The sequence below is a fragment of the Molossus molossus genome, unplaced genomic scaffold, assembly GCF_014108415.1.
Source record: "Molossus molossus isolate mMolMol1 unplaced genomic scaffold, mMolMol1.p scaffold_m16_p_13, whole genome shotgun sequence".
Lineage (NCBI taxonomy): Eukaryota > Metazoa > Chordata > Mammalia > Chiroptera > Molossidae > Molossus > Molossus molossus.
This window is the reverse complement of record NW_023425348.1, coordinates 91,909,266-91,935,927: the sequence shown is the minus strand read 5'-3', so window position 1 is coordinate 91,935,927 and position 26,662 is coordinate 91,909,266. Positions and strand designations below refer to the sequence as shown.

At 54.7% G+C, this 26,662-nt stretch overlaps 2 protein-coding genes across 4 annotated transcripts; both read right to left on the bottom strand.

The window, feature by feature from the left end:
- Positions 1-500: 500 nt before the first annotated feature.
- Positions 501-7,669, bottom strand: RAB1B (RAB1B, member RAS oncogene family). The gene is made up of 6 exons (XM_036257984.1): positions 7,552-7,669; positions 5,818-5,890; positions 5,454-5,549; positions 5,247-5,342; positions 2,050-2,181; positions 501-1,955 (listed from the first exon to the last, which is right to left on the bottom strand). The coding sequence occupies exons 1-6, from the start codon at positions 7,563-7,565 to the stop codon at positions 1,761-1,763; spliced, it is 606 nt and encodes a 201-aa protein (XP_036113877.1). The 5' UTR covers positions 7,566-7,669; the 3' UTR covers positions 501-1,760.
- A 676-nt stretch (positions 7,670-8,345) lies between these two features.
- KLC2 (kinesin light chain 2) lies at positions 8,346-19,514 on the bottom strand. Of its 3 annotated transcripts, none has more exons than XM_036257982.1 (16): positions 19,447-19,514; positions 18,319-18,557; positions 14,661-14,891; positions 14,442-14,511; positions 13,581-13,803; positions 12,886-12,973; positions 12,663-12,764; positions 12,405-12,578; positions 12,191-12,290; positions 11,538-11,587; positions 11,356-11,423; positions 10,370-10,478; positions 10,112-10,270; positions 9,911-10,035; positions 9,626-9,683; positions 8,346-9,296 (listed from the first exon to the last, which is right to left on the bottom strand). In XM_036257982.1, exons 2-16 carry the CDS (start codon positions 18,544-18,546, stop codon positions 9,213-9,215), a joined length of 1,869 nt encoding a protein of 622 aa, XP_036113875.1. In that variant the 5' UTR covers positions 18,547-18,557; positions 19,447-19,514; the 3' UTR covers positions 8,346-9,212. The 3 variants fall into 3 exon arrangements, with proteins under 3 accessions (XP_036113875.1, XP_036113874.1, XP_036113876.1); XM_036257981.1 differs by having other exon boundaries at positions 19,282-19,474; XM_036257983.1 differs by lacking the exons at positions 8,346-9,296; positions 19,447-19,514 and adding an exon at positions 19,282-19,392 and having other exon boundaries at positions 9,647-9,683; positions 9,942-10,035.
- Positions 19,515-26,662: the final 7,148 nt, after the last annotated feature.

Genomic DNA, 26,662 nt, shown 5'->3' with positions numbered 1-26,662 from the left:
CACAATCACACTAGGTCCACTTGGATCAGCACACACACACACCTGCTCTCACCCACGAGCTTCAGTCAGGAGGCCACACTAAGAGGTCTTAGTCACTGTCTGATGGGGCAGAAACACCTGCTTGAATCCAGTGAAGCCGAGGGGGCTGAGTGAGAGGACCGGAAGGTATGTGGGCCAGGCCCAAAGTCTGGGGCTGCGAGCTATCACCCAACTCCACATCCTGGTCGTGTGCCTGAGTGTTAGTGATCACCAGACACTCGCTGATGGCCACCTGCCCACCTCCTCCCCTGGTGGAACCGTGCTGGGCCCTGTGGGGACAGACCCTGGAAGCACAAGCAGGCGCTCTACTGGCTTCAGGAAGTGGGTCAAGGGCTTTCAACAGCAATCCCTGGACACAGCCCAAGCCAAGACCCCTGTGTAGCTCACCGTGCTCAGGGCCCCAGTTCCATCCCCCCATCTCGAGGCACCTCCCACCATAGACCACACACAGCCACCACAACTTCCTTGCAAAAACCCTCAGCTCATCCGAGGGCCAGTGGAAATTTATTTTTTTTATCCTTTCTGTCTTTTCCCCAAGTGGCTTTTCCTTGCAAAATGCCTGACATGACACCAGAGGGGAACCTGGGAGTGGGGGAGGGCACCCCAAGGGGCAACCCAGGGACTTAAATACAAGCTGGAAGGCAGGGCACAGGTGGGACAGGCAAGAGACAGCACAAGGGACATGGCTTCTCAGGTAGAGACCAAGGTTTGTTTGTTTTTTTGCAGGAAGAAGCTGTGTCAGAGGGCCAGGGGCTAGGATCCTGGGTGGGAGGGGTGAGCAGATAGGCCCTCAGCCCTGGGTTGCACCCATATTCCCCAGAGAAGTAGCAACAGAGGATGAAAACCTGCCGTGAAGGCTCCAGGAAGGGGAGAGAAAGCCAGATTCACTGCCTCAGGGAGGGGAGGAGGTGCTGGCAGAGTGAGGGTTAAGGCTGGTGCCTGGCCTCTGGCACCATGCGCCTTCCACCTCCGCCTGCCTTGGGGACAAAGGGGCACGGTGGGCAGGCGGCACATGGGCCTGGCTCTGGCAGGGCAGGGGGCGGCAAGAGCAGGCTCCCTCTGGGCACAAGACACAGGCCTAGCTCCACTGCCCGCCCACCTGCTCTAGCTGTGCTCAGACCTCACTGCAGCTGGACGGCTTGAGCTGTGAGTGTGGGAGGGGTGGGAGGACAGGTAGGGAGGAGGGGAAAGGGTGGGCTGTCAGGCTCCTGTGGCCCCAAGGCCCGTCCTGAGGTCCGGCCCAGGACCCTGGATCCCAGGTCCTGGATCCCCTGGTCCCACTCCTGGCCCTGGGCACTGACTTGAGCCAGGAGCAGTGGAGGCCGAGGCCCTCAGCTCTTGGGGAAAGGGTGGGCGGGGGAGAAAAGGAAGGATAAGGAGAGAAATCCACTGCAGCATACATGGGGGGTAGAAGGGGACAGACAGAGGAGCCCTCAACCCAAAGAAAAGTGTACGGTGGGCTATCTTTTAAAGTTACCTAGAGGCAGCAGCAGAGCAAGCCCCCACCCCCACCCCAGCCACAGGTCCTGGGTGTTCTCCCTTGGGGGCCCTGTCAGAACCGAGGCTCAGGGTGGCAGGCAGATGGGCCAGAGGGAGATGAGGAGCCCAGGGCACCCCAAAGCCACAGACTCAAATGCCCCAGGAGAGGGAGGCACCTCCTACCCCCTCCAGGGGCATCATCTGGAGGAGGTGCCCCTCCTGTCCCACCCCATGTGCCCCTCCTAGCAACAGCCGCCACCAGCTGGCTTCACAGGGGTGCTGTCGATCTTGAGGTTGGGCCGCTCACCCCCTGTGGCAGCCCCAGGCCCCATCCGCTTTTTTATTTCAGCAGCCATGGTCATGAATGCCTGCTCCACATTGGTAGCGTTCTTGGCACTCGTCTCCAGGAAGGGGATGCCCAGAGAGTCTGCAAACTCCTGACAAGGGGAAAGGAGAGAAAAGGAGGGAAGCAAGGGGTAAGAGGCAGTCAACCCCAGCCCACCCGGGAGGCTTGGCCCAGGCCCCGCTCACCTTGGCTGTGGTGTTATCCACCACTTTCTTGGTGGTGAGGTCGCTCTTGTTGCCCACCAGGAGTTTATTGACATTCTCGCTGGCATAGCGGTCGATCTCCTGTAGCCACTGCTTCACGTTGGCATAGGATTCCTAGAGCAGCCAGGGTCAAACGTTACTTTGCTCCCAACTCCCAGGCCTGCCCTAGGCTTGGAGAACAGGGTCTTTGAATGGAAGGGGCTGCCCTGGGCTCATGAGAGGCAGGAGCCCTGGACTCGGGGACCCACAGGAAGCGCTCTCTTCCATGCTTAGCTCTCCTCCCTGCCCTCCTCCGTCTGAGGTCCCCAAGCCAGCCCCAGCTTCTGCCAACAGCCCCAACACCTAAACAGCCTAGGCCTAAGGGTCTGCAGCTGCTCGCCTTTTCCTGCGACACAAAAGAGGTTTAACCACATGTGAGGAGCAAATGGCATCAGAAGAGAGGCCAGCAGGAGATGGAAACGGAGAGTAACAGGTTAGCAAGAATCACAAAGTTCTCACAGTGGCCTTAGAGTCCCTTTAAGGTTTGAATCTTGGAGCCTAGTGGCAGGCAAAGGGTGCTCGCAGCGGAGACCCTGCCTATGAGAGACAGGCATCCTCAGCACAGAATCTAACATCTGTCCTACTGGCACCAACAGCCTCCTCACTCAGCTCTCCTGGCAACTTGCCATTCCCCACCGCCCTCCGGGCATGCGGGAAAGGATGGAATTTTTAGGGTTATGCTGGAGCAAGGGCCACTTTCTCTTCTTAGGAGCCAGAAGCTTGGTGATAGATATTACTAGGGTTCAAACTTCCACCTCCTACCATGTTCCAGGCTGGGCCCTATGCTGGGCACTGGGGATAAAGAAGGGAATGATACCTGGGCCCTGCCCTAAAACACCCGGGAAAGGTAGGACTAGACCAGGACATACACAATGGCCAGACAGGTAATGAGTGCTGCAGGGACAGAGGCAGGAGCTGTGGGGCTCTAGGACCACTTCTACCTGGGGAGAGGCTCAACTGACCTATGCCTGCAGGGACAAACCAGCCTTGCGTGAAAGCAAGCGAAGGGATGGGGAAAGGTGCAAGGGGAGGAGACAACATGCTAGGTCACTGAAGGAGAGGGGCATGGTGTCTGGAGAGTGGGGAGGAGCTAACTGTTGCTGGGAGACAGGCCCCAAGCAGGGAAGGAGAGAGTGAGGAGGCAGGCCAGCGCCCGGAGGGGCTTAACCTGGTTGCATCTTAGACAACCAGGAGCTAGTGGGGTTTTCTCACGAAGGAGTGGCAGGAGCAAAACTGTGCTCTGGGAAGACAGTCCTGGGAGGAGTGGAGAGGCCAGAGCAATGACAAGAAGATGGAGACCAACGGTGGTGGCTGGAATAATCCAGGGAAGAAAAGCTGTGCACTGAGCCAGGAAGTGAGGCAGGGAAGTGCACAGGATTCAGTAAGACCATCCTGGGTGAAGCCCCAGCTCTGCCATTGACTGTGTGACCCTAGATATGTCACCTGACCTGAGCCTCAGTTCCTTCATTTCTATAAAACAGTACCTCCCAGTGGGGCTGTTGTGAGCATGAGATAATGAATGCAGGCCTGTCTCATATCAAGTGCTTAATTAGAAGGAGCTGATATTATCCCCATCGCTGCTATTACAAGACAGATTTGACAGAGACAATGGTGGAGAACAGAGAGGACCTCGAACTGACAGGATGGAGGAGGGAAGAGTTTTCTGGTCAGGCTAACAGGGATGCAAGAGCCAGTTCAGGGAGAGAGAGGGCGGCCAGTGCTGGACAAGCCGAGCTCCGCAGATGGTCTGGAGCTCAGGAGAGGCTATCTAGGAGCAGGAAAGGGTGCACTTGGAAGCAAAGAACCAGGGATTCAAACACTGGCTTTGAGTTTCTTGGCAACGAGGCCATGGGAAAATTACTGAACACCTCTTTGAGTGTGTTTCCTCACCAGGAAAATGGGGACCCCAACACTTAGTTCACTGGGTAATATTGTGAAGATTAGAATTAATATAGACACAAAGTACCAGCAGAACGGAGGACACAGAGAAAATCTAGTGATAGATGTTCAGATGGAGGAATCATAGAATATAAGACAGAAGCCAAACCACAAAGAGGCCAAAACTGTGCAGGGAGAGTCAGGAGGACGCTTGGGGCAAGGTCAGGAAGCACAGAAGACTGGGTTAGGGGGGTCAGTACAGGATGAACTAGTAAAAAGCCACTAAAGAGAGAATCTAATGTAGCAGAAGCTAGGAGAGCTGGAGACAGTGCAGTTTTCAAGGAGAGGGAAGAAGGAGCTAAAGGCCGTGAGAGGTCGATCTGGGCGAGAACTGAAATGAGAGCACAGGATTGGCAGTCAGAGGTCTTTGGTGACCTTTGAGTGGAGTACAGTTCATCCACAGCTTGCCCAGGCAGCACCACCACGAGTCCCTGGTGAGCTGGAGAGCCCGGCTGCCCCTCACAGCAGGGACTCCGCCTGGCCCGGGGATGATGTAAGCATCTCCATGTCCCCGAGCCTGGTCCCCACTAAGCAACAAGGTTTGGTAGCAAGAACAGAGTAGGTAGAATCGGTAGATCTGGGCTTTCTGTCTCTGCCACTTGACCAGCTGCAGGACTCTGAGCATGTCTCCTCACCAACCTGACCCATCTCATCTGTGAAATGGGAACACAATACAGCCTTCTAGAGTGTTATGAACAGCAAAAGGTGGTGGCAGGTTCTGTCAACTATAAGGTATGCTGGGACTGCTTCTGGTCTTAACATCACATTGCTGCTAAAGACATACGACTAATGCTGCCACAACAGACACAGGGCTCCCAGACCTCTGTCACACTGGGCCCAGAGTGCAGGGCTCTCTCGCTTCCTTGTCTAAGGCTCTCCAATTGCTTCTCTAGGGTCTTTACACAGGAGGCCATGGGCCCAGCACAGCAACTGACTGAATTCCCTCAAAACACAGGTGCCTGGAAAGTCTAAAACAAAGTGGCAGGTTTGGTGGGGACGGGGGAGGCCTGGCTCTGCCAAGATCCTGCAGCAGGGCCTCAGGAAGATCAGTTTCTGCACCGTTTCCCTCTTGGTGAAATGAGTCCAAGTCCAGTCTCCTTTCCAGGCCGCATCAGAAAGAGAGAATGAGAAGAGTAAAAAGAAGCCAGAGTCAAAGACCTGAGGCTGAGAAAGCAAAGCTGGGGAAGCTGGCCCAGGAGTACCTGGTCGGTGACGTCGTACACCACAATGATGCCATGAGCCCCCCGGTAGTAGCTGGAAGTGATGGTCCGGAACCGCTCCTGACCAGCTGTGTCCCACTACAAGACAGTACGAGAAGAGCACGTCAGCCCTGGGCTCCATGCCCAGAGCCCCTCCCCTTCCACAGTGGATGCCTCTGCACCAGGGCCTTTGGGAAGAGTGGCACTCACGATCTGAAGTTTGATGGTTTTGCCATCCAGCTCGATGGTTCGGATCTTGAAGTCCACCCCGATGGTGCTGATGTAGCTCTCTGTGTATGTGTCATCCTGGAAGAGCAGGGGCCAGTGAAATGGCCTGAGTGAATAGGCTAGAGGCCCAACTAAAAAACCTCCCTCAAGTTTCCCCTAGCAAAGCTCCTAACTGCACCATTTTGCCAGCCCTGTGCCATTGTTCAGTCAGCTATGTTGCTGGCAAGTCCTGCAACTTCATCCTTAGTCCCCCAGGTCTTGCAACTACTGTACTCTGGGTTGCCCCTTCTCCCTCCGGCCACTAGCCAGAAACCCAGATGGATGGTATGGGAGGCTTCTTACTCACAGCAAACCGCAGGAGCAGGCATGACTTGCCCACGCCCGAGTCGCCGATCAAAAGCAGCTTAAACAGGTAGTCACTAGAGAGAAAGGATGGGAAGGTGTGAAGTGAGGTAGGGAGCCCACCCGCCATCATCCTGGAGTCACAGCTGTAGCATTCTCCTACACTGGGGCATGCCTCAATTTAGAGTACTAAGGTGTTCACAAGCTCCTCCCACAAGTCCCAGGATGGGGAGAGCTGACCACCCCCATAACACAGCAAGCCCAAAGGCCTGAGTATAAATTCCCACTTTACAGAGAAGGAAACTGAGGCACAGAGAGGGACGTGACTTGCTGAGGATCACAAAGTTAGGTGACAGAGCTGGGTATCCCACCCTGATTCCTGACAGACTCCATGGTCTGGAGTCCAATAGGGACTATTTAGGGAACCCACCTACACTGCCCTGTGGTGTACCTGTCTTGGCAGGGGAGGCCCCAGAAGTGGAAGCCAGGGCTCAGCCTAGAGCTTGTTAAGTGAATGGCTATGTAAAGAGCATGGTATGAAGCCTCTAAGAAGAGGTGGCAATAACAACAGACAGTAGTTAAAATGTATTGAGTTCCTACTTGTGCCTGGCCCTGTGCTAAGTATTTCAAATGCATCCTTTAGTTAAGCCTCACAACAGTCCAGTGAAGTGGGTTGTTGTTATTCCCAACAAAGGAGGAAACCAGAGTTTGGAGAAGGGAAGTGACTTGCCCTAACTTAGCCAGCTGTTAACTTAAGACTGGAAACCAGGTTCAGACTCCAAAGTCTCCGAGAGCCTGTCAGTTCCCTTCTCTACTCCCCAGAGCTGCACCCTTCCCCAAGGAGCTCTGAGGCCGGGATCTGGAGGAGAAAAAGGAAGTGGCAGAGAAGGAAGAGGATTACTGACACTTGGGGAAAACTGTCAATGAGAAGTCTGGGACAGAGATGTGGGCCACCTACCCCTAGGGGGAGTGACCAAAACGGAGAGTTTGAGGAAAGGAGAATCCCACTGGAAGAGGAGGAAGCAAATGCCACATACATCTAAACTTCATCAGCAGTGTGACAGCCAAGGGAAGGGGTGTGGAGGTGGCGCTGGGGGCTGCACTAAGATGAGGAGAGGGCGGGAAGGGACCGGCCGCCGGAGCGGCAGGACAGCGAGATCCAGACAAGGGGTAAGGCAGCAGAGGGAGGATCTGCGGGAGAGCTACCCAGAGCGGCGCCTGGGGGGCCTCCCGCGTCTAACCGGTCCCTGGGCCAGCCCCAGGAACCGGATTCCGGGAGAATGGGAAGAGCAGAAGGATTTACGGCCCGACCTAAAGAGCCCGAGCCTGGACCGAGACCAGGAACCATCTGGTGAGGGCTCCATAACGCTGAGACCATTGTCAGCACCTAGATCGCCACCTTCAACCAGGTGGAGAAACTGAGGCGTGGAGAGGCCAAGGCTGCGGAGTCACCTGACCCATCAGGCCTGGTAGGGCCCGTCCTTCGGGTTCCAAGTGGTGCCCCTCGGGGTCGCAGTCTCTGGGCCCCCGGGTGCAAGAACTCGGGGTGTGGAGCCAGGGTCCTGGGGCCCCCAGGGGAGGGGCAGGACCCGGATGTGAGGGGGGGAGGTCAGCGGAAGAGGGACCCGGATGTGGGGGCGCCGCGCAGTCCTGACCCGGGTCGGACAACCCCGGTAAGCGTACAGCCCCGTACTCGGGATCGAGGCTGCGCCGGACGGCGCGGGCGGGGCTCACTCACTATTCGGGGTTCATGGCGGCAGCGGCGGCCCGCTCGGTCGCTCCTAGTCGGCTCTGCTCCGCCTCCCGTTCCAAGATGGTGGCCGCTCCGCCCCAGAGGCCCCGCCCGCAGCGCGCAGCCGCAAACATTCCCTACTGGGGCTTCGCCGCGTTGCTTTTCGGAACTTGTAGTCTCCTTACTTTGTCCAACACACCCACGCTGCGCAGGCGTAAACCGAAGAGCCCGAGCCTCCTCCCTACTCCTTACCACCTCGCATTGCCTTCTGGGACTTGTAGTTCACTCTCTAGTACCTGGGCTTGAGGACAGAGCTCGGGAGCCTCCCGGCGTCCCGGAGTTGGAAGATCTATTTAGGGCTGGGGTTGACACTTTTCACATGTCTGACAGAGGCAATTATCCCTAACCTCCCACCTCCGGGAACTGTATTCGTAAAAATTTATTTATCCAGGGTTCTTCTTGTACTGGCGCTCCTAATTCATAGCCACAGCTCTCAGAGGAAAGTGTTGTCATCCACATTTTATAGATGGAAAAATAGAGTTTCGGGAACTAGCTCAAGGTCTAACAGCTTAGTAAGGGGCAGAGCTCAATCAAAGCCCCCAGTCTCTAGAACCTCAGAGATGAAGATTGTTAGGTCCTGGACCGGGCCCCCCAAACAATAGGATTAGAGTATCTAGGTTCCAGCTGCGAGAGGCAGGATATGAGCAACACCCCACCCCCATTCATTCGAAGCCTTTCTTGACCCCACCCCCAACCTAGATGCTGGGAGCCCTGGGCCTCAGCCCCAAAACAAGCCCGGCTCAGATTCAAACCATCTTTATTTCTACAGCAACATTTGAAAATAGAGAGCGACCACCTCACCCCACAACTGGAGCGGCCCCTCCTGCCACAGCAGGGACATCATTGTCCCTCACGAGAAGCTGCAGGCGTGGGAGAAGGCGTGGCTGGATGGCTCAACAGGCAGTGCCTGGGTGGGGTCGGGCCAGAGGGGCAGTGCATAAGGCCGGGATGCAGGGCAGGGCCCGGCGGTGAGGGGACAGGTAAGGGGAGATGGGGCGTGGGGCGATGGCGGGGCAGGACGCACCCCTCAGAGTCCGGGAGGGGCACGACAAGGCCCAGGAAACCCTTTAGGGAGATCCCCGAGATGTGTTGTGGAGCCTGGGAGATACCACCGCGCGGAATGGGGGTGATTAAGGCCTGGGCGGTACCACTAGAAAGGGTGGGGTGAGGGGAGGCCCAGGCAGTACCGTGGACTGAGGGAAGGGGAGCGGCCAATAACTTATTTCTCTATATACAGAAGCAACGGCCGAGGGTAGGGCAGAGGTGCTGACCGGACAGCAGGTGCTTAGTGTTCTTGGCTCTGGGTCAGGGGATGGCAGGCCACTCAGTCTCTACCTGGAAGACCCCAGCCAGCCTTTCACTGGCCCTGAACCTAGGGAAGAGGGGGCCCTGCTGGAAGGAATAAATAAGGGGTAGAGCTGGAGCCAGGCAGGCCCAGCCTCCAGGGCTCAGGCTGAGATGACAAGGGAGGAGGTTACCCTGAGATTGAACAGAAAAGACAGGGGTCCTTGGGAGAGACAGGCAAGACAAGCAGCAGGCCAATGCGCAGGGCGGAGGGTGGGGGCAGTGCTGGGTGGAGGCTCTGGCAACCGGCTGCTGCTTCAGTATTAGCCCACCAGGGAGCTTCGTCGGGAGAGGTCCATGGAGCTGGAGCTGAGGGTGCGGCTGTCAGAGAGGCCTGTGCCTCCAGGCTGTGGGCAGAGGGGGCAGATGGCTCAACCTCGTGCTGCTGCCAGTCTGTGCTTCCCTGGCCAGAAGGGGAAGGGGCCTGACCAGCCAGAATTCCTGAGCCCCACCCATGCCCGGCCCTGGTACTCTGACACCCCTGCCCACTTCACAGGACTGTGTTGGCATTGGCCACTTGCATGTCCACCCAGTGTCTCCTCAGTGTCCAGCCCAAAGTCAGGCCTGGGACAGAGACAGGAAATGTTGCTGGATGAAGACATGCTTGAGAAGTTCGGCAGGTACATAGGACATGCAGGCCTCCAACCCTGGGGCCTGGGCCTCTACCCACTCATACCTGGGCTGGCTCTTCCACACTCTTGTTGAGGAAGTTGAGAGAACTGGCCCGCTTCATCCTGAGGGGAGAGGACGGCCAGGATGTGGCCATGGTGGAATTGAGGAAGGATGGGAAAGGGGGTTGGGTTGGGTTTTGGGAGGGAGGCCGAGAGGGGAACAGATTTGATGGGTGGTGGAGCTTGAGAGGGATGAGGGAGTTCACCCTGGGTCAGGAGCTCATTTGGGGTTGTTGGGTGGGTTCTTGAAGCTCACTCTGGGTGGTGGACTTATTGGGGCAGAGGCTGACCTGGGGTTAGGGGGTTCTTGGGGGCTACCACCCTGCAGCTTCTTCACCAGCATTTCACTGCTGCGCCTCAGAGCATCTCGGAGTTTCCCAAAGGAGCCACTGCGCCGCAAGGAGCCACTGCCATCCTGTGGGGTGGGCATGTTTGTCTCTATGTCATGCTGGCTACAGAGCCTCCTGGCCCACCCCAACCCCTAGACTCACTCCGCTCCACTCGGCTGCAGACCCTGCCTCTTCGAGGTCAGACTCAGACCGAGCCCCAGCACTCCCAGCCGCATCCCGGCTGCCACGGCGGTCTCCCCGCCCACCACTGCCGTCTTTCAGCAGTTCCACCACCTTGGTCTGGCTTGCAGGGTCCAAGCCCTAAGGAAGTGGAGGGCACATTAGGTGGAGCAACAGGTTCTGACTGGAAAACACAGGGCCAAGCAGGTCCCTGCCCACCCGTCATGTCTGTCACCCCACCTGCTTGCGGCTGCGGCTGGCACAGTCCTCCAGTGTGTGTGCAGCTTCTAGCTTGCCCTGGCGCCGGTACAAGGCCCCCAAGCTGCGCAGAGTGGTGTTGACTGTGGGACTGTGAACAGAACAGCAGGGCAGTCTCAGATTCTGTGTTCCCCAGGAACCAGGGCCTATCCTGGCACCCAGCCCATACTGGGCTCTAAAGAACCATCCAGCCAACCAGGATCTCATCCCTCTTAGGTGTCAAGCCCTGTGCTAGGAGGCCCAACTGCTCTCTCCTGTCTTGGAATCACTGCAGGTCTGGGGAACTGGACACAGGGCCCTAAGTAGGATATTGCCACTAGGACTAAAAGCTGGGAGACCCAAGCCCTGTTTGGGTAGCTCAGTTGGTTAGAGCGTCGTCCTGACACACCAAGGTGTTGATTCAATCCCCAGTCAGGGCACATACAAGAATCAACCAATGAATGCATAAATAAGTGGAACAGCCCAGCCAGTGTGGCTCAGTGAGTTGAGCGTCGTCCCATGGACTGAAAGGTCCCAGATTGATTCCTAGTCATGGCACATGCCCGGGTTGTGGGCTTGATCCCCAGTGAGGGGCATACAGGAGGCAGTCGATAGATGTTTCTCTCTCACATCGATGTTTCTCTCTCTTTCCCTTCCTCTCTCTCTAAAAAATCAATAAAAACATATTTTAAAAAAATAAGTAGAAAAATAAATTGATGTTTCTCTGTTTCTCTCTCTCTCCCCCCTCTCTAAAAAAAAACAATAATAAAAAAAAAAAGCTGGGAGACCCAAGAATGAGATAATCAAGCTTTCCCAGTACAGAAAGCCATTTTAGGACAGGTGGCCTGTGAGCCATGTCTTGAAAGACAAGTTGATAGAGAAGAGGTGTGGTCCTGGGTGTTAGCAGTCTGCAGCCCGGCCACAGCCCCCACCCAGGATACTGTTTCCTGGCTACCTGCTCTACCTCCAGCCTTGCCCACCATCCTCACCTGTCTACTTTACAGGCCTTGTACCAGCTGCCATATTCTCCATAGGCGGTGCTATCCCGGCGCTTATCCTGGGGAAAGAATGGTCAGGGGAGGTGGGAAGAGAAAGCCCTCCTCTCTCTATACCCCAGCTTCACCCTCCTTCCCTGGACACCCCCACAGCCCTGCCCCACCATGCTTGCTACCTTGCTCTCCTCCCGTTCCTCTGCGTGCATCCAGATGGGCTTGTTGTCCCCTAGGGAGAGAAAGGGGGCTGTTACCAGCCTCCCACATAGGCCTCTCCTGGTTGGGCTGGTTATAGAACTGGAGTCTGGGGAAGGGGTCAGGGGTAGCCAGGAAGGACCAGGGTTGGGCTTTGTTGAATGAAGGATCAAGAATCAGACCTAAAACATTACTGACCCTTCTCTGAAACAGAGGTGACTGTGGCACAGGCTTGTGCTTGAGAGGCTTGAAGGAGCAGACCCTTAGACATCTCAGGCCCATAGCCTAAGACATGTGCTGAGCCTAAATGATGGGCCAGGCTGAAGGATCTCAGAGCAGGAAATGACTGACCATCAGGGCCAGAAGGTAGCTTCTCGGAGGGGGAGACATTTGGGCTGAGCCTTCATGATGAGCAGAAGTTGCCCAGTAAAGAAAGGGGAAAGACTCTGTACCAAGGGCATGGGTATGTACGGCACAGGCAGGGCCCAGGAGGTATGTGTACATGCTCACATGTGCACATGAGTGCTGGGAATCAGCCAGACACCAGGCGTAAGGGCCTGCCTGGCTGCTGTGGATATTGATGGCTGAGTGAGCCTGCACTAGGTGACCTAGGGGCACATGGCAGCCACGGACTCACCATTGACAGAGCCAAACTCCTTCTCATGAGCGCGGGTGAGGATCTCCTTGTACAGGGTCTCTGCATCCTGGTACTTGCCCTGCTTCAAGTAGCAGGAAGCCTGGAGAGGCAGGGGACAGAGGAAAAGTAGGATGCAGGGAGCTGAGCCTTTTCCTTTCCTTCCTCCCCCAGCCTCCTCTTCCTCCCTGCTGCAGCCCCTCCTGGCCCAGGGTACCAGGTTGTTCTTGGTCTTGGCCACGTTGGGATCATCAGGCCCGAGGCGTGTGGCATAGATCTCCAGCGCCCGCCGGTAGTAGTATTCCACCTCCTCAGCTTTGCCTTGGTTCTGGCACAGCAGCGCCAGGTTGCTCAGCTGCTTGGCCACATCTGGATGAAATTTTCCCAGGACCTGAGATGGGAGCAGGAGCCAGTGGCTGGGCTCAGAGCTGGCCTAGGCCCCCTGCCTGGCCTGCCCAGCCCTGCCTGCTCCCACCTTCTCCCGGATCTCCAGCGCCCGCTTGCACAGAGGTTCAGCCTCCTTGTACTTGCCCCGCTTGCCGTACAGAACTGCCAGGTTATTTAATGTTGCGGCCACCTGGGGGGGTTGGAGAATGAAAAGAGGCTCTGTGACCCGGGGCCCTGCTAAGCAGGGGCTCTGGAACCTGGGAGCTGCAGAGAGCAGCAGCAGCCCCCCACCTCCACCCACTCTCACTCACAGCTGGGTGGTCCTTGCCCAGTGTCTTCTCACGAATGGCCAGGGCATCATTGAGCAGGTGAGCAGCCTCTTTATACTTGTTCTGATCCCTGGGGGTAGGCAGAAGTATGGTGAGGTCCTGCCCTTAGCAATGTGAGATCCCTTGGTCACTCCTATGTTTACTGAGTGGGCACGATTATGACCCAGAGCACAGGAAAACCTGGTCAGCCCTTGCCCTCCAGGAGCTTGGGGAGCTTTGGGTAATTAACTCACAACTCACCAGGGAGTACAGTGCTGGGCTATGAGGCAAACTCCCCCAGATCCCACCCCCACTGCCTCATGCCTTTTTCTAATCCTCTCATCTTCTGGGAAGACTCACCTTTTACCAAAGACCCTACTCAAGCCATGGGGCCTACAGGTATGCTGACTCCCTGGTGCCCCAGGGTCCTCATGTACTGTCCCCTCCCTGGTTATTTTCAAGCTTTTCCCCTCCACTAGACTGGGGCTTATTCACACTTGGAGCCCAGGCCCATGGAGGCCCAGGCACCCTGTGGGCTCAGCCCCTTCTGGGCACAAGCTTCTCTCTCTGCTGCCTAACTGCCTGGAGGAGCCCGAGTCCTGGCCCATGGCAGGCACGGAGGGTTTGTGACCCAAGGCTGGAGCCTTCAGGAAGAGCACAGGCACTCCCATGGATGCCTGTGGCCAGAGGAGCCTCACCGATAGACCAGTGCCAGGATGTTCAACATGGTGGCCACGTCAGGGTGGTCATGGCCCGATGTCTTCTCCAGGTCTTCGAGTGCCTGCTTGCAGAGTGGCACAGCCACCTCATAGCGGCCCTGTGAGGCATACTGGATCACCAGGTTGTGCAGGGTGCGGAGTCGTGCTGGGATCTCATAGCCCCCGTGCTGGGCAGCCACATCCCCTCCTCCAGGGCTGGGAGCTGCAAGGCCAAGGCCAGGAATTCAGATGTACCTAGCTGCCCCCTGGGCTGGGCTGGTACATGCCAACGATGCCTTTAACTCACCTGACAAACTATTTTGCCTCAGTTTCTCCATCTGTAGAGTGGATCTAGTCATCCCCCAGAAAGAGTGGGTAATGTCCCAGTTCCAGTATTTCAAGCTGTGTGTCCTAGAGCAAACCCCCTGACCTCCGAGCCTCAGCCTCCTCAGCTGCAGAAGGGAGACCTGCTATGCACTAGGCACTATCAGCAAGGCGAGCACTGGCCCAGGGCTCAGCATTGCACACGCATCCTCCTTTAACCCTCAGAAGAGGCTGAGAGGCAAAACTCTACCAGTGGTCACAGAGCAGCTAGCGGCACAGCAGGACTTGAACCCAGGATGGACTGCTCCAAAGCTCTAAACTGCAGTGCCTACTCTCATAGATCTTGAGAGGAGGAGAGAAGCAACATGTGACATCTGCCATTTAAGCTCTAACATGCTGGGATGTGATGATCAGAAATAAGGCAGGAAAGAACACGGCAGCTACTTGATCCCTGTTTCTGGTGACCTCTGGGTCCCAAAGACCAAAATTTGTTCAGCCCTCTATCCCCCACCCCCAGAACCAGTTGCCCCTCCGCACCTGGGTTCTGCTCCTCCTCGTTGGGGAACAGGTCATCCAGAGAGTCTTTGGGGACCTCCCCCTTTTCCTCCTGGGCAGGAAGACAGGATGAGCATCAGGGAAGGAAGTACAAGGCAGCCCAGGTGTCAGTGGTTGGATCGAAGTGTGCTCCATGCTGCCCCCTCCCAGCTCCCAGGCCCCTCTGCCTGCTGGCCTTCCAGTGGCTGTGGTAGGACTCACGCTGGGAGAGGTGTCTTCATCCAGCTTTCGAATCTGGCTCATGAACAGCAGGTGCTGCTTCTCCTCCTCAAGCTGGGCCACGGCCTGCTCGCTGCGCTGCAGCTTCTGCTGTGTCCCTGCCAGCTCCTCTCGCAGCCACTGGTTCTCTTGCACCAGGCGCCGTACCTGCGCCCGCAGCTTCTGCTTCTCTGACTCTACGGCCCCCAGGTGGCTTGACAGTGCCAGAATCACCTGTGGTGGCCAGCAGGATGTGGATCAGAGCCCTGTCCACCCACAGCCTGGATCTCCTAGGGTGCTGGGCCCAGTGAAGGGCTAGCCCTGGCCCTGCCTATGAGAAGCTGCAGAACTGAAGGACTTGAGGTTCTCCTCTCATCAAGGGAATTTTCTCCCAAGGCCCCAAACAGACCATAGTTCAAGACCTGAACTCAGGCAGCTTTGGGATCCCCAATTCTTTCCTTCTGGGGTCAGAAGCCCTGGGTTCCTAGGCCAGTTTTGCTGGACTCTAAGAAAGTCTATCCCTTTCCCTGGGCCTCCAGCTAGTCCTCTGCATTTGGACGTCCAGCTCCCACCTCATTGGGCTGAAGGTGAAGAGAGCGAGTTAGGGTGCTGTGCTTTCCCCAAGCTAGCCATTTTCTTCCTTTGTCTCTCCTGGGGATTGTACTCAAGCCCCTGCAGCCACAGCCACTATACCACTGCCCCCTGCTCAGGTAAATCTCCCCAAGAACCTTGACAGATGACTGAAAGACCCCATTCCGACTCTGCCAAGGGTCTGGGTTAGCCCCTGCCCTTCTGCAGCTCCCAGGGAGGGATGGGGCACATATCCCAGCAGATGATCTGGGAAACCACAGGGTAGGTTAGGAGACCCAGAAGCCTAACCTCAGTCCTACCCCTCTCCCCAACCTCTATGACTCAAGCTTCTAGGCTCTTCCTGCCTTGGGGCCTTGCATAAGCTCCACCCTTTCTTCACCTTTCACATTCAGGGTCATTTCCACAATGAAGCCTCTTCTCTCTTATGCCCCTTTATGCCGGGCACCTTCCATGCCCTCCAAGCCATCCTGTTGCCCATCTGTGCCAGTGCCTGCACACACTGAGGATGTAGGGGGTGCTGTGTGTTCATCTCTGCACCTGGCAGCCAGCTGGCCAAGGGGTGAATGATCAACACACTGCCCCTCCTGAGGGCCAGGCAGTTTGGGACCCTGTGCATTCTAGTTGATTAGCAAATGCCTAAATGACAAGTGTTTTCACAACCACTAGCTTTTTAAAAATTTTCCCTAAACAGCCTGGAAGTATATATAGCAGATGGCATGATCCCTATTTTAAAGTCAAGGAAACCAAGAGGATACCACCTGCTCAGTATTCACAGAACCAGCCAATGTTTCAGCCAAGATCTGAGGGGGCCAAGACTCTTCCCCCCCAGAGCCTAACTCCTTCTCCATCTGCATATTGTCCTGGCAGCCCCAACTTAAGAGGGCTGCCCTGGCCGGTTTGGCTCAGCGGTTAGAGCGTCCGCCTGCGGTCCGGAGAGGCCCAGGTTCAGTTCCCGCTAAGGGCATGTACCTCGGTTGCAGTTTGTCCCCGGCTCTGGTTGGTCGTGCGGGTGGCAGCCACTCGATGTGTCCCTTTCACATCGATGTTTCCCTCTCTCTCTCTCTTTCTCTCTCTCCCTCCCACTCTGTCTGTACAAAAAATGGAAAAATGTCCTCGGATGAGGATTAAAAAAATAATAATAAAACCAACTTAAGAGGGCCAAAACAGAACTCCTAATCAGACAGGCTCTCATTCTCTTAATTTGCTCAAACTGCAAACCTGGGAGTTCCCCTGCCCCGCCCCCACCCCATTCCCAGGTCCTTCTGGACCTACATCCAGAACATCTATAACTGGTCCCCTTCTCTCCATACTTATGGCCACCCCCTTAGTCCAAGCCACCATTTCTCATTTGAATTCCAGTAGTGGCTTCCTTCTACCTGCCTCCATCCTTAACCCACTATAGTTCATTCTCCATACCTCAACCCGAGGGTGATTTTAAAACCTAAGTCCACCCGCCTGATGTAGCTCAGTGGTTGAGTGTCAACCCATGCGCTAAGAGGTCACCGGTTCGATTCCCAGTCAGGGCACATGCCCAGGTTGTGGGCCTGATCCCCAGTAGGGGGCATGCAGGAGGCAGCCAACTGATGTTCTTTCTCATTGATGTCTCTCTCTCCCTCCCTCCCACTCTAAAATCAATAAAGAAAAATTATTAAAAATATAAAATAAGCCCTAGCCAGTTTGGCTCAGCGGTTAGAATGTTGGCTTGCGGACCAATGGGTCATGGGTTCGATTCCAGTCAAGAGCACATACTTTGTGGTTCATCCCTGGCCCTGATCAGGGTCATGTATGTGGGAGGTGACCAACTGATGTGTCCCTCTCATGTCGATGTTTCTCTCTCTCCCTCCCTCCCACTCTATCTAAAGGACTTGAGGTTCTCCTCTCATCAAGGGAGTTTTCTGAAATAGAAAAATATACTCGGGTGAGGATTTATAAAAATATATATATAAAATAAAAAAGTAAATAAAACCTAAGTCATACTGTGTCCCTTGACTTCTTTATTTTTTATCATCCTCACCAGAGAACACTTTTGCATTTATCTTCAGGTAGAGCGGGAGGGAGACGGGGTCGGGGGGCATGGATGTGAGAGAGAGACATCGAGTGGTTGCCTCCCACATGAGGCCAACTGAGGCTGGGACAAACTGCAACCGAGGTATGTGCCCTTAGCGGGAACCAAACTCGGGACTCTCTGGTCCATGGGCCAACACTCTAACCACTGAGCCAAACCAGCCAGGGCTCCCTTGACTGCTTAAAGCCCTCCAAAGGCTTTCCAATTTCCTGAGAATAAAATCTAAACAAAAAACACACCACATGATCTGGCCCATGCTTTCCCCATAGGTCTCTTCTGTCCCTCTCTCCTTCCCTATGAAGCTCCAGTCACATAGGTCTTCTCTCAATTCTCCCATTACAAGATCTTTCCTACCACAGGACCTTTGCACACGTGACCTTTTACCCTCCTCTCTTTTCTGGAAACTAGTTCATTTATTCCTTCAGGTCTTGGTTTAAATGTCATTTCCTCAGAAGTCTTGCCTGACCAATAGATAAGACTTCCCATTTAAAGTTATTACAATATCTTGTTCTTTTACTTGGAGAACTTATCACCATGTGTAACAAATGTATGTGTGTTTCTTCTGACTGTCTTCCTCCTGGACTAGGGCAGGGATCTTACCTGTATCCCTGGCACCTAACATAGTCTGGCACATAGTAGGTATTTGATTAACTTACCTGTTAATGAATAGTAAAAGAATGAATAAGGAGGGTTCTTAAGGATTTCCTTTTTGTTTTCCTATGCCATTCAGTCTTTGCTACCTAGCAGAGAAGCTAGGAACAGGGTCTTTGCAACCTAGCAGAGAAGCTAGGAAAAGATGATCAGGCTTCTACTGGGGCAAGGCCACCCTTGAGTCTCTAAAGTCCATTCATTTATTCAACAGATATTTACTGGGGTCCTTCCATGGGGCTTGAGGGAACAGATGGTTCCCTACTCAGATTCTGTTCCTACACTGCCAGAATTCCTCTGGAAGGCTCCAACCTTCTTTCCTGTGACCCCCGACCTGAGCACTCCAGACAGGCCTACCTGGGCCTCCCCCAGTCCCAGTTCGATGGCCTCCAGGGAGCGGCGCAGGAGGACACAGCGTTCCTGTGAGCCGGGCTCGGCCTCTCCAGCGTCAGGAGCAACCAAGGGAGCGAGAAGGGCACGATGCTCCCCGCGCAGGGTCTCCAGCCCTTGGATGACAGCTTTGGTGCCCAGCACGATCTCATCCTGGCTCAGCTTCTCCTCCCGCGGAAGCACCATCGTGGCCATGGCCTTGCCGCCTGTGAAAGCGAGGGGGTGGGCAGGTGGGTGCCGGGCCTGGGGCCACAGCACCGTCAGCCCCGGATTAGGTAAACACCTCCAGTCCCTGGACGCCTGGGTCCCCGGGGTGCCCGGCTCCCTTAGCCGGCAGCCCCCACCGTGCCTGCGCTCGGCCTACAGGGGGCGCGCCCGGCTCGTCTCAGCCCGGGAGACGCAATGCGGTGAGGCCGGTGAGGTTGGACCTAGATTCGGCCCAGACCACCGGCTTAGGTCGGCTTAGGCAGCCCAGTCTCGGGGCTTCCTCGGGATACTCTCTTAGCCAGGGTAGGGGGCGCCAGAGGAGGGTCCTACGAGGGTCGTGGGGGCTCACTCCCATGCGGGAGACCCCGGTCTCTCCGGAGATCCAGCCCCAGCCCCTTGGGCAGCCGCATCCCTAACAGGCCGGCCGGGCCACAGAGCCGCTCCTCTGGGTCAGGCGACCCTGGGGAGACCCTTCCCCTAGAGGAGCTGAGACCTCGGGTTCTCCGTCACCCTAAGCCCCGCCCACGACGACCCTCTCAATAGGCCGGCGAGACGCCCAGCCGACGCTCCCCCAGAAAAGGCCGAGCTCCCGCCCCCGGCCACCCAGGACCGCGCCCCCTCCGCGAGGGTGGGCGCAGCCCTAGCACAGGCCGCGCCCGTGACGACCTCTCCCCTAGGCCGGACCCACAGCCTCGTCTCTCGGCCCAATCGGCCCTCGCGGACCTGCGCCTCCTGCTCCGGCCCGCCTCCCGCTTGGGCCCGGCTCCTGCTCTGGCTCCGGCTCCCGCCCCGCTTCAGTCGGACCGGCCGCTGTGAGCAGGTCCCACCGCCTCCATCCCGCCGCCCTTCCCAACAGTCTCCGCGCCGCCTTAAAGGTGAAGCCGCTACCTCAGCGGCGTCGGAGGGGGCGAAACACGCTCTTCTTCGCCCGCAGGCTGCCTTAAAGGAGCGCGGAGCCGGGCCTGCTCCAGGGAAGCGGTGGGAGGGCCGGGGCGTGGCCAGCAGGGGCGGGGCGGGGCGGGGCGGGGGCTGGCCCGGGGCGCGGGTTCCCCGCGCTGTGCGCGGCTCCGAGCCCGCCCGAGTGTGGAGAGGCTTAGGAGTCTGTGAACTTGAACGCAGCCGGTACCGCGGCCAGAGAGGACTGCGCGAGAAGCTGAGGCACAGGGAGCCGGCCCGGAGTCCACAGCAATCAGTGGACATTTACTGACATATATTGAGGCAGTTGCCACAAGTGGACACTGCTGTTATCCTCATCTCTCACATCTGGCCCACCTCACGCTCATTTGGCACTGGAGACTGGTTGTGCCCCACCCAACTCCTTCGGAGCTGTTCGTTCCCCGGATTCACGACAATTGAGAGCTGCTTCTTGGCGGGGAAGGGACGGAGGCTTCTGGCTCTAAGGGAGAAAGGGGTGGCAAAGGGCAGCCTGGCATCTGCCAAAACGAAGACTCATGTGTCTGCCTGTGAATACCACAACAGATGCTAGTGGCCGGATGGTCAAGACAAGGTGATGATGTCATTCGGGGCTCAGATGAAATGTCACCTCTTCAGAGAGCCCTTCCTTGATTCCTGACCCCCCATGAAGGGCAGCCCTCCAGTCCATCTCATGCACCTATTTAATTCTCTCTGTCGTATTTATCCCTTCTAACATTTTTCTTGTTGGTTTCCTGTCTCCTCCCTAGAATGTAGGCCAAGCCTGCCTGTCTTGTTCACTCCCTGGCCAGCCACATAGCAGCCCTCACTAATTGTTAGTTTTAGGAAAGGGCAGAAGGGCCCTGGTGGGTGTGGTTCAGTGGTTGGAGCGTTGGCCAGCTTACCAAAGGGTCTCCGGTTTGATTCCCAGTCAAGGGTGGATCCCCCATCTGGTCTGGATGCGTGTAGGAGGCAACCAATCGATGTGTCTCTCTCACATCAATGTTCCTGTTTTCCCCCACCCCCTTTACACTCCCTCTAAAAATCAGTGGAAGAAATATCCTCGGGTGAGGATTAACCAAAAAAAGGCAGGTGGGTGCACCTGTTGCCCTTGTCAGGTCCCTGCCAGGCTCAGGGTTTGGTCTGGTGCTCTGCAGCCCTGGATTGGTGGCTACCTGGCACTGCCCAAGGTCAATGTCATGAGTAACAGCAGGATAACCTCCCCAAAGGACAAAACCTGCAAAGCTAGTGCCAGGGATCTGGGTGTTGCTTATGGGTCAGGGTGGACTCAGACTCAGATTCCACAGCATCCTATGGATGCCAGTCTCCTTGGCATCATTTCTGACAGAGAAATGGCCTGGTGCCCCGAACTTAAGTACATCTGTGACAGAGAGCTCACTACCTTCTACTGTGAGACCACTCTAAAGGACAGAAAATTTTTCCCTAGATAGCCACAAAGTACCTTCCTGCAGTTCTCCCCACACCAAACTGAAGCTCTGCCCTCAGGAAGAACACTCTGCTCCCTTTTGCCAATGAAGATACTCAGAGACCGTGATGTTCTCCTTCCCTGGGCTGACAATCCTTGTCCCTTCTCCCACCCCTGGCTCTTCTCCACCCTGAATTCTCTTTTCTGAGTGTAATTTAGCATGTCTGTTCAGACACTAATTAGAATGCAGTGCTCAGTCCAGGGCCCAGGGATCCAGCAGGGAGTGAATTGCACAGATCACAGGATGGTGCCCTCTTAATGAACATGCCACCTGTCCACCGTGAAGTTGTAAGTCGGGCTGACTGATAGCCACCACACTGTGTCTGCTGAGGATGAGCTTGTGAGCTAAAACCCTAGATTGTGTGTGTCCCATTTATATCCAGATAGGTTCTTCTCCCCAGACCTGTGCTTCTGCCAATTATTTTTTTCCCCAGTGATTTTTATTTTTGTTAATCCTCACCCAAGGATATTTTTTTCCATTGATTTTTAGAGAGAGTGGAAGGGAGGGAGGAAGAAAGAGAGAGAAACATCAATGTAAGAGAGACATATCGATTGGTTGCCTCCCACACATGCCCTAACCAGGGCAGAGGATGGAACCTGTAACCCAGGTATGTGCCTTTGACTGAGAATCAAACTAGTGACCCTTGGGTGAGCAGGCTGACCCTCTAACCACTGAGCCATACCGACCAGGGCTCCATTGATTTTTAAAGGTAGCTAATACAGTCATATGATACAAAATTCAAAAGGCAGGTACAAGTTACAATGAAATGTAGTTCTTTCTTTCTGAGCACTGTCCTTAGCCATGTAGCTCCCGTGTCCAGAAACACCTGCTATTACCAGTTTCTGTGTCCATCAATTATGTTGTTTGCTTCAGTACAGAGCTTGTTTATCCTTGTCATTTGGTCAGTTTTCCTCCAGGACCCTGAGGATGGGAGTCATTTGCATTTGGGGTCTGGTGTCCTTTAGCCCTCACATTGGCCCTGTCCCCCAGAGGCGCTCTGGCTGTGATGTGATAAGCCTGCCTCCATGCACGGAGTCTCCATCAGCTATGACTGCTCTCCTAGCTTGCCTCTGAGTTCAAAGGAAGGATTTAGAATCCGGAGCCCAAAGCACCTTTGTGGTTCTTGACAAGGCTAGGTTTCAGAATCCCGTGAAGAAACTGTTATAAGGCTCTTCTAGAGATTGGGATTTGGTGGTGCAAGGCTTTGGTCATCTCTTATTTTAAAATTTAAGCATTGCCCATGATGTCCACCCTAGGTTGAAAGCCCCTGTTTTATTTTACAAGGAAGGAAACTGAGGCCCAGAGAGCGGAAGGCAGCTGCATGGAGCCTGATGTTCCCGGGGAGCCCAGGCTCCCAGTGACCACTGTGTCCTTCCCTAATCTGGAGTCCAGGTCATTTTGTACCAGTGTGTAAGACAACACTGATCGCATGGAGCAGAGGTCAAGAGAACCAAAGTCAAGTTGCTTGTTCACACCTACACAAAAGCAGTTGCACATGGCCTCAGGCAGTTTCACCTAGAGGCACTGAACACCTGTGTGCCGCACACACACCTCCACGTACGTGCGTTTATGGACACACGTAGGTGCAAACCACACATGGCCAAGCACAAGCACACATCCACAACCCTGCTTTCTTCCCTTGTGCATTCTTCCCATCTAATAAAGGAACACATTTTTTTAAATCATCTTTTTCCAGGTGGATGGAAAGAGCATTTTCCATTCTCCCTTTGTGACTTTTGCTGGGTTGTTGTTCTGGCTTTTCTGCTAACTCCCTGCAGGCTTTGTGGTTTCTCTGAGATTCTCTCTGGGCAGCTGACCCTGTTCCTCCCGGCCTGCCTGGCAGAGGGAAGGCCGGGCCTGCCCTGCCAGTTCTCAGACTCTTATCTTGCTTTCAGAGCTTGACCTTGCATGTGTTCAAACCTTTTCAACCACTCAGCTTTTTATCTTGTCTCTGAAGATTATACTGTGAGTCTCCCACAGGAAGGGACTGTTACTTCACCCGCTGTGTTCTGCACACCCCTTTCCCCCAGAGCTGCTGGTCTCATGCCAGGCTGCTGATGGGTGCTCAGTTAAGGAAGAAGAAAGCAAGGAGCCCATGCTCAGTGGTGATTCAGCGCCTTTTGCCATTTTCTGCAGAGCTCGTCGACTTACGCCCGCTGGTCCCAAACCTGGGGAAGTTGTTCTTGTTACTTTTAATATTGTTTTCTCCCTGAAAAATCCCTTCTTCTGCTCCCAGCCTTGCCCTTGGATCCTCAGAAGCACTCACCCCACTGAAGTCTGCTTTCTTAAATGATTCTTTTCCCCTTGGCTAGCTTCACTCCTTTTCTTTGAAGTGGTTGGGAGGCACTTTTACCAAGCATATCATCCCTACCCTGGAATGTCCACAAGGTCACCCATAAATGCTCAAGATTGGAGTCTCCTTAAAAATCATGTCTCCCCACCTAATGCACATCTCACCACTTCCTGGGGGCGGGGCGGGGGGGGGCTTCTGCCATTGCAAACACCTCCGGTTGTCAGTTTTTTCTGTCACTGAACCAAGAATCAAGTCTGCTCAGAGCTTCCCTGAGAGGCTTCTGGCTCCTGTCCTGGCAGCCACACGGCAAATCTTTTTTTTTTTTTTATTAATTAATTTTTGTTACAGATGTTTCTCCTTTCCCCCCCACTGATTCCCCCTCCCCCTCCCCCCCCCTCCCCAGTCCGTTGTCCATGTCCACTGCTCATGCATATATGCACATAAGCACACGGCAAATCTGCATCCTGAGGCCTCCCAGCCAGACTAGAATGGTCCCTGCCCTGCTCAGTGGGAGGGCACACAGCTTTAGGGTCAGACTGAGCTAAGTTCAAGGCCATGTTTCTCCACTTGCCAGCTGTGCAGATTTATACACGCTGTTAATATGTTTCCTCATTGGTAGAATGAGGTTCCTAATTCTTACCTTGTAGGGTCCTCAAGAGAACGGAATAAGTAGCAGAGTTCAGATCTTAATATTATGCTTTGTACCTAACAGACTCCATCACTAGTAGTTATTTGTTAACACCATCTGCTGACTATTGAACGGATCCAGTGTTAGTGAATGGACAGTGGGGAGAAAAAACATGAAACATAAGGCACTCTCTGCTTAGGGTGGTGTTGGAGAGAAAACATTCAGAATGAAAGCGAACCACACACAGGGCTGCAAAGAGAAAGCAAGTCTGAATATAACAAGTGCTAAGGTGTTTGGTGCTGGACGTAGGCGCCGTGTGGTCAGGATGGAGGGAGCTCAGCTGGGCCAGACGCAATCTCACTCTCTGCCTAAGGTCAGCTCTCCTACATGCTAAGGAAGCCCAACTCTCCATCCAGCCCACATCACTCCCCTGAGCTCCATCCAGACCTATATATTCAACTCTAGTTGGATGCCCACCTTTGAGTAATACATCCTCCTTGCCCCAAACTTCCCACCTCCCAGTCTCCTCCAGGACTGTTCTACCATTTGCCCGTTCACCCATGGCACATGGCCAGTCCTGATCCTTGACTCTCCTTTTTTTTTTATCCTCACCCGAGGACATTTTTCATTCAGATAGAGTGGGAGGGAGAGAGAGAGAGAGAGAGAGAGAGAGAGAGAAACATCCACGTGAAAGGAACACATCGAGTGGCTACCTCCCACATGACCCAACCGAACCTGGGTCTCTCTGGACTGCAGGTCGATGCTCTAACCGCTGAGCAAAACTGGCCAGGGCTGGCCACATCTTTTCTAAATTGCTGTAACTCCCTTCCAACTCTTCTGGTCTCCAGTCTTGCTTCCTTCCACGTGTTGTAGCAAGGTGATCTTTCTCCAGTCCACCTTTTAAAACCCTTTCTTGGCTCCTCACTGATCTCAGGATACAGTGCACAGTCTATGGTCTGGCACAGAGCAGTAGTAATCACAGCTACAAGGCTCCTTATTGCCCTTGCCGCTCCCTTCCTCTCTGCTGTTACTTACCCCTGCCTTTACTTGTCAGCCTCACTAACCCACCTTCAGGTCTCAGAATGGGCCAGACTCTCTCTTAGCTCTAGTTGTTGCTATTCCTGTACCTAGAACATCCATCATGTTAGGCATCTTTTGCTCAGGTGTAATTTCCTTGGAGACACCTCAGACATCCCCTCCTGTGTGCTGCTATGCAAACTGCCATGCTGTGTGGCAATTGCCTATTTGTCTGTCTCCCCTGCTAGCCTCAGAGTTCTCGTATAGGTAAGGAGCCAACCCTGTGTCCATCTTGGTACCACCATACCTAGGATAGGAGCTGGCCCACAGTAGGAACTTACTACATGTAGGACATATGGATATTGGGAAGTTGGGATCTGAGTAGGACCTTGAGCGATGGTCTGAAGTCTGACGAGCTGAGTTAGAAATCTGGCTCCTTCTCCGCTGGGCTGTGTGCCTTGGACAAGTGCCTACATCCCCAGCTCATTCCTTTAGCTGGCTGTTTGCCAGATGCCAGAGTGATGTGCTGGAGATGCAGCAATGAGTAAGTCAGCCCAAGTCCCTGCCCTCCTGGAACTCGCATTCTAATGTGCTACAAAGATATTTATGGCAGGTGACAGACTTTGGACAGGGTGGTTGGGAGAAACTTTCTGAGGAGATGATGAGTAGGCAAAGGGGATAAATATGGGGCAGTTAGAGCATTTAAGGGGCACAAACAGCATGTTAAAGCCTGTGTGCAGGGAAGAGGGATCTGATTACTGAAAGGTCAGCTGTGGCTCAAGGGTGGTGCGCACAGGGGAGGAAGCAATCGGAAGTGACGTTACTGGCAGGCGGGCCAGGCCTGCAGGCCTGCTGGACCATGGCTTGGGTGGCTGTGTTCAGAGGGCATTAGGAAGCCTCTGTAGGACTCCAGAAAGGGAGGGAGCACTCTTGCTTATGTTTGGGAACAGTCTTTGGGAGGCAGAATGGACAACATAGGGATTCATTGGTTTCTGGCTCAAGTGATAGGATGGATGCTGCTGCCACTTACCACAACCAGGAGGACTAAGGGCAATCTGGGCCATATGAGGTTTGAGATGCCTGTGAGTACTGGAGTCAAGTACATGTTAGAAATGAGAGTCGAATTGGGAGGGGAGCGCTGACCTTTGGCTTTTCGTTAAAAAGTAAGTAGCGGCCAAGTTGATTTCCTAGGGCCACTCTGAGCTCCGAGGATTCGGTAAACCATGTGAAGCACTCGGCAGCAGCCTGGCAGGAAGTGACAGCGACAGGGCTATTCATGCCATCAGTCCCTGGACAGGGCAGTAGATGATGGAAGAATTCCAAATAATGAATGGAGAGGGAAGCTGCTCACTCCTGAGCGTGGCTCTGCTCAGTGCCGGCCTTCCCCGGAGCACAGTATGGACAGGGGCTGCACCTGGACTGGTCAATGCTACTCAGCCAGGTGATCCATGTGAACATCAGCAAGATGTCATGACCCTTGATATGATGCACGGACAAACCCAATTGAGGGGCACTCTAAAAACCTGACCAGTACTCCTCAAAACTGTCATTGTCATCGCCCTGGTCGGGTGACTCAGTTGGTTGGGCATCATCTCATGCACCAAAAAGTTGCCAGTTTGATTCCTGGTCAGGACACATGCCTGGGTTGTGGGCTGGATCCCCGGTAGGGGGCATGCAGGAGGCAGCTGATTGATGTTTTGATCTCATGTCAGTGTTTCTCTCTCTCTCTAAAAAACATCAATAAAAAGGAAGGCAGGAGGGGGATGG

What these genes read in the sequence shown, in the direction of transcription:
- RAB1B (XM_036257984.1), bottom strand. An exon ending in AAACCATCAAACTTCAGATC is followed by an intron (nt 5,343 to 5,453) that starts GTGAGTGCCACT and finishes ACTGTCTTGTAG; the next exon opens with TGGGACACAGCTGGTCAGGA. An exon ending in TGTACGACGTCACCGACCAG is followed by an intron (nt 2,182 to 5,246) that starts GTACTCCTGGGC and finishes TGGCTGCTCTAG; the next exon opens with GAATCCTATGCCAACGTGAA.
- KLC2 (XM_036257982.1), bottom strand. Translation starts at nt 18,546, where the DNA reads ATGGCCACGATGGTGCTTCCGCGGGAGGAGAAGCTGAGCCAGGATGAG. An exon ending in CCAGCCGCAGCCGCAAGCAG is followed by an intron (nt 10,271 to 10,369) that starts GTGGGGTGACAG and finishes CCACTTCCTTAG; the next exon opens with GGCTTGGACCCTGCAAGCCA. An exon ending in CTGCAGCCGAGTGGAGCGGA is followed by an intron (nt 10,036 to 10,111) that starts GTGAGTCTAGGG and finishes CCCACCCCACAG; the next exon opens with GATGGCAGTGGCTCCTTGCG.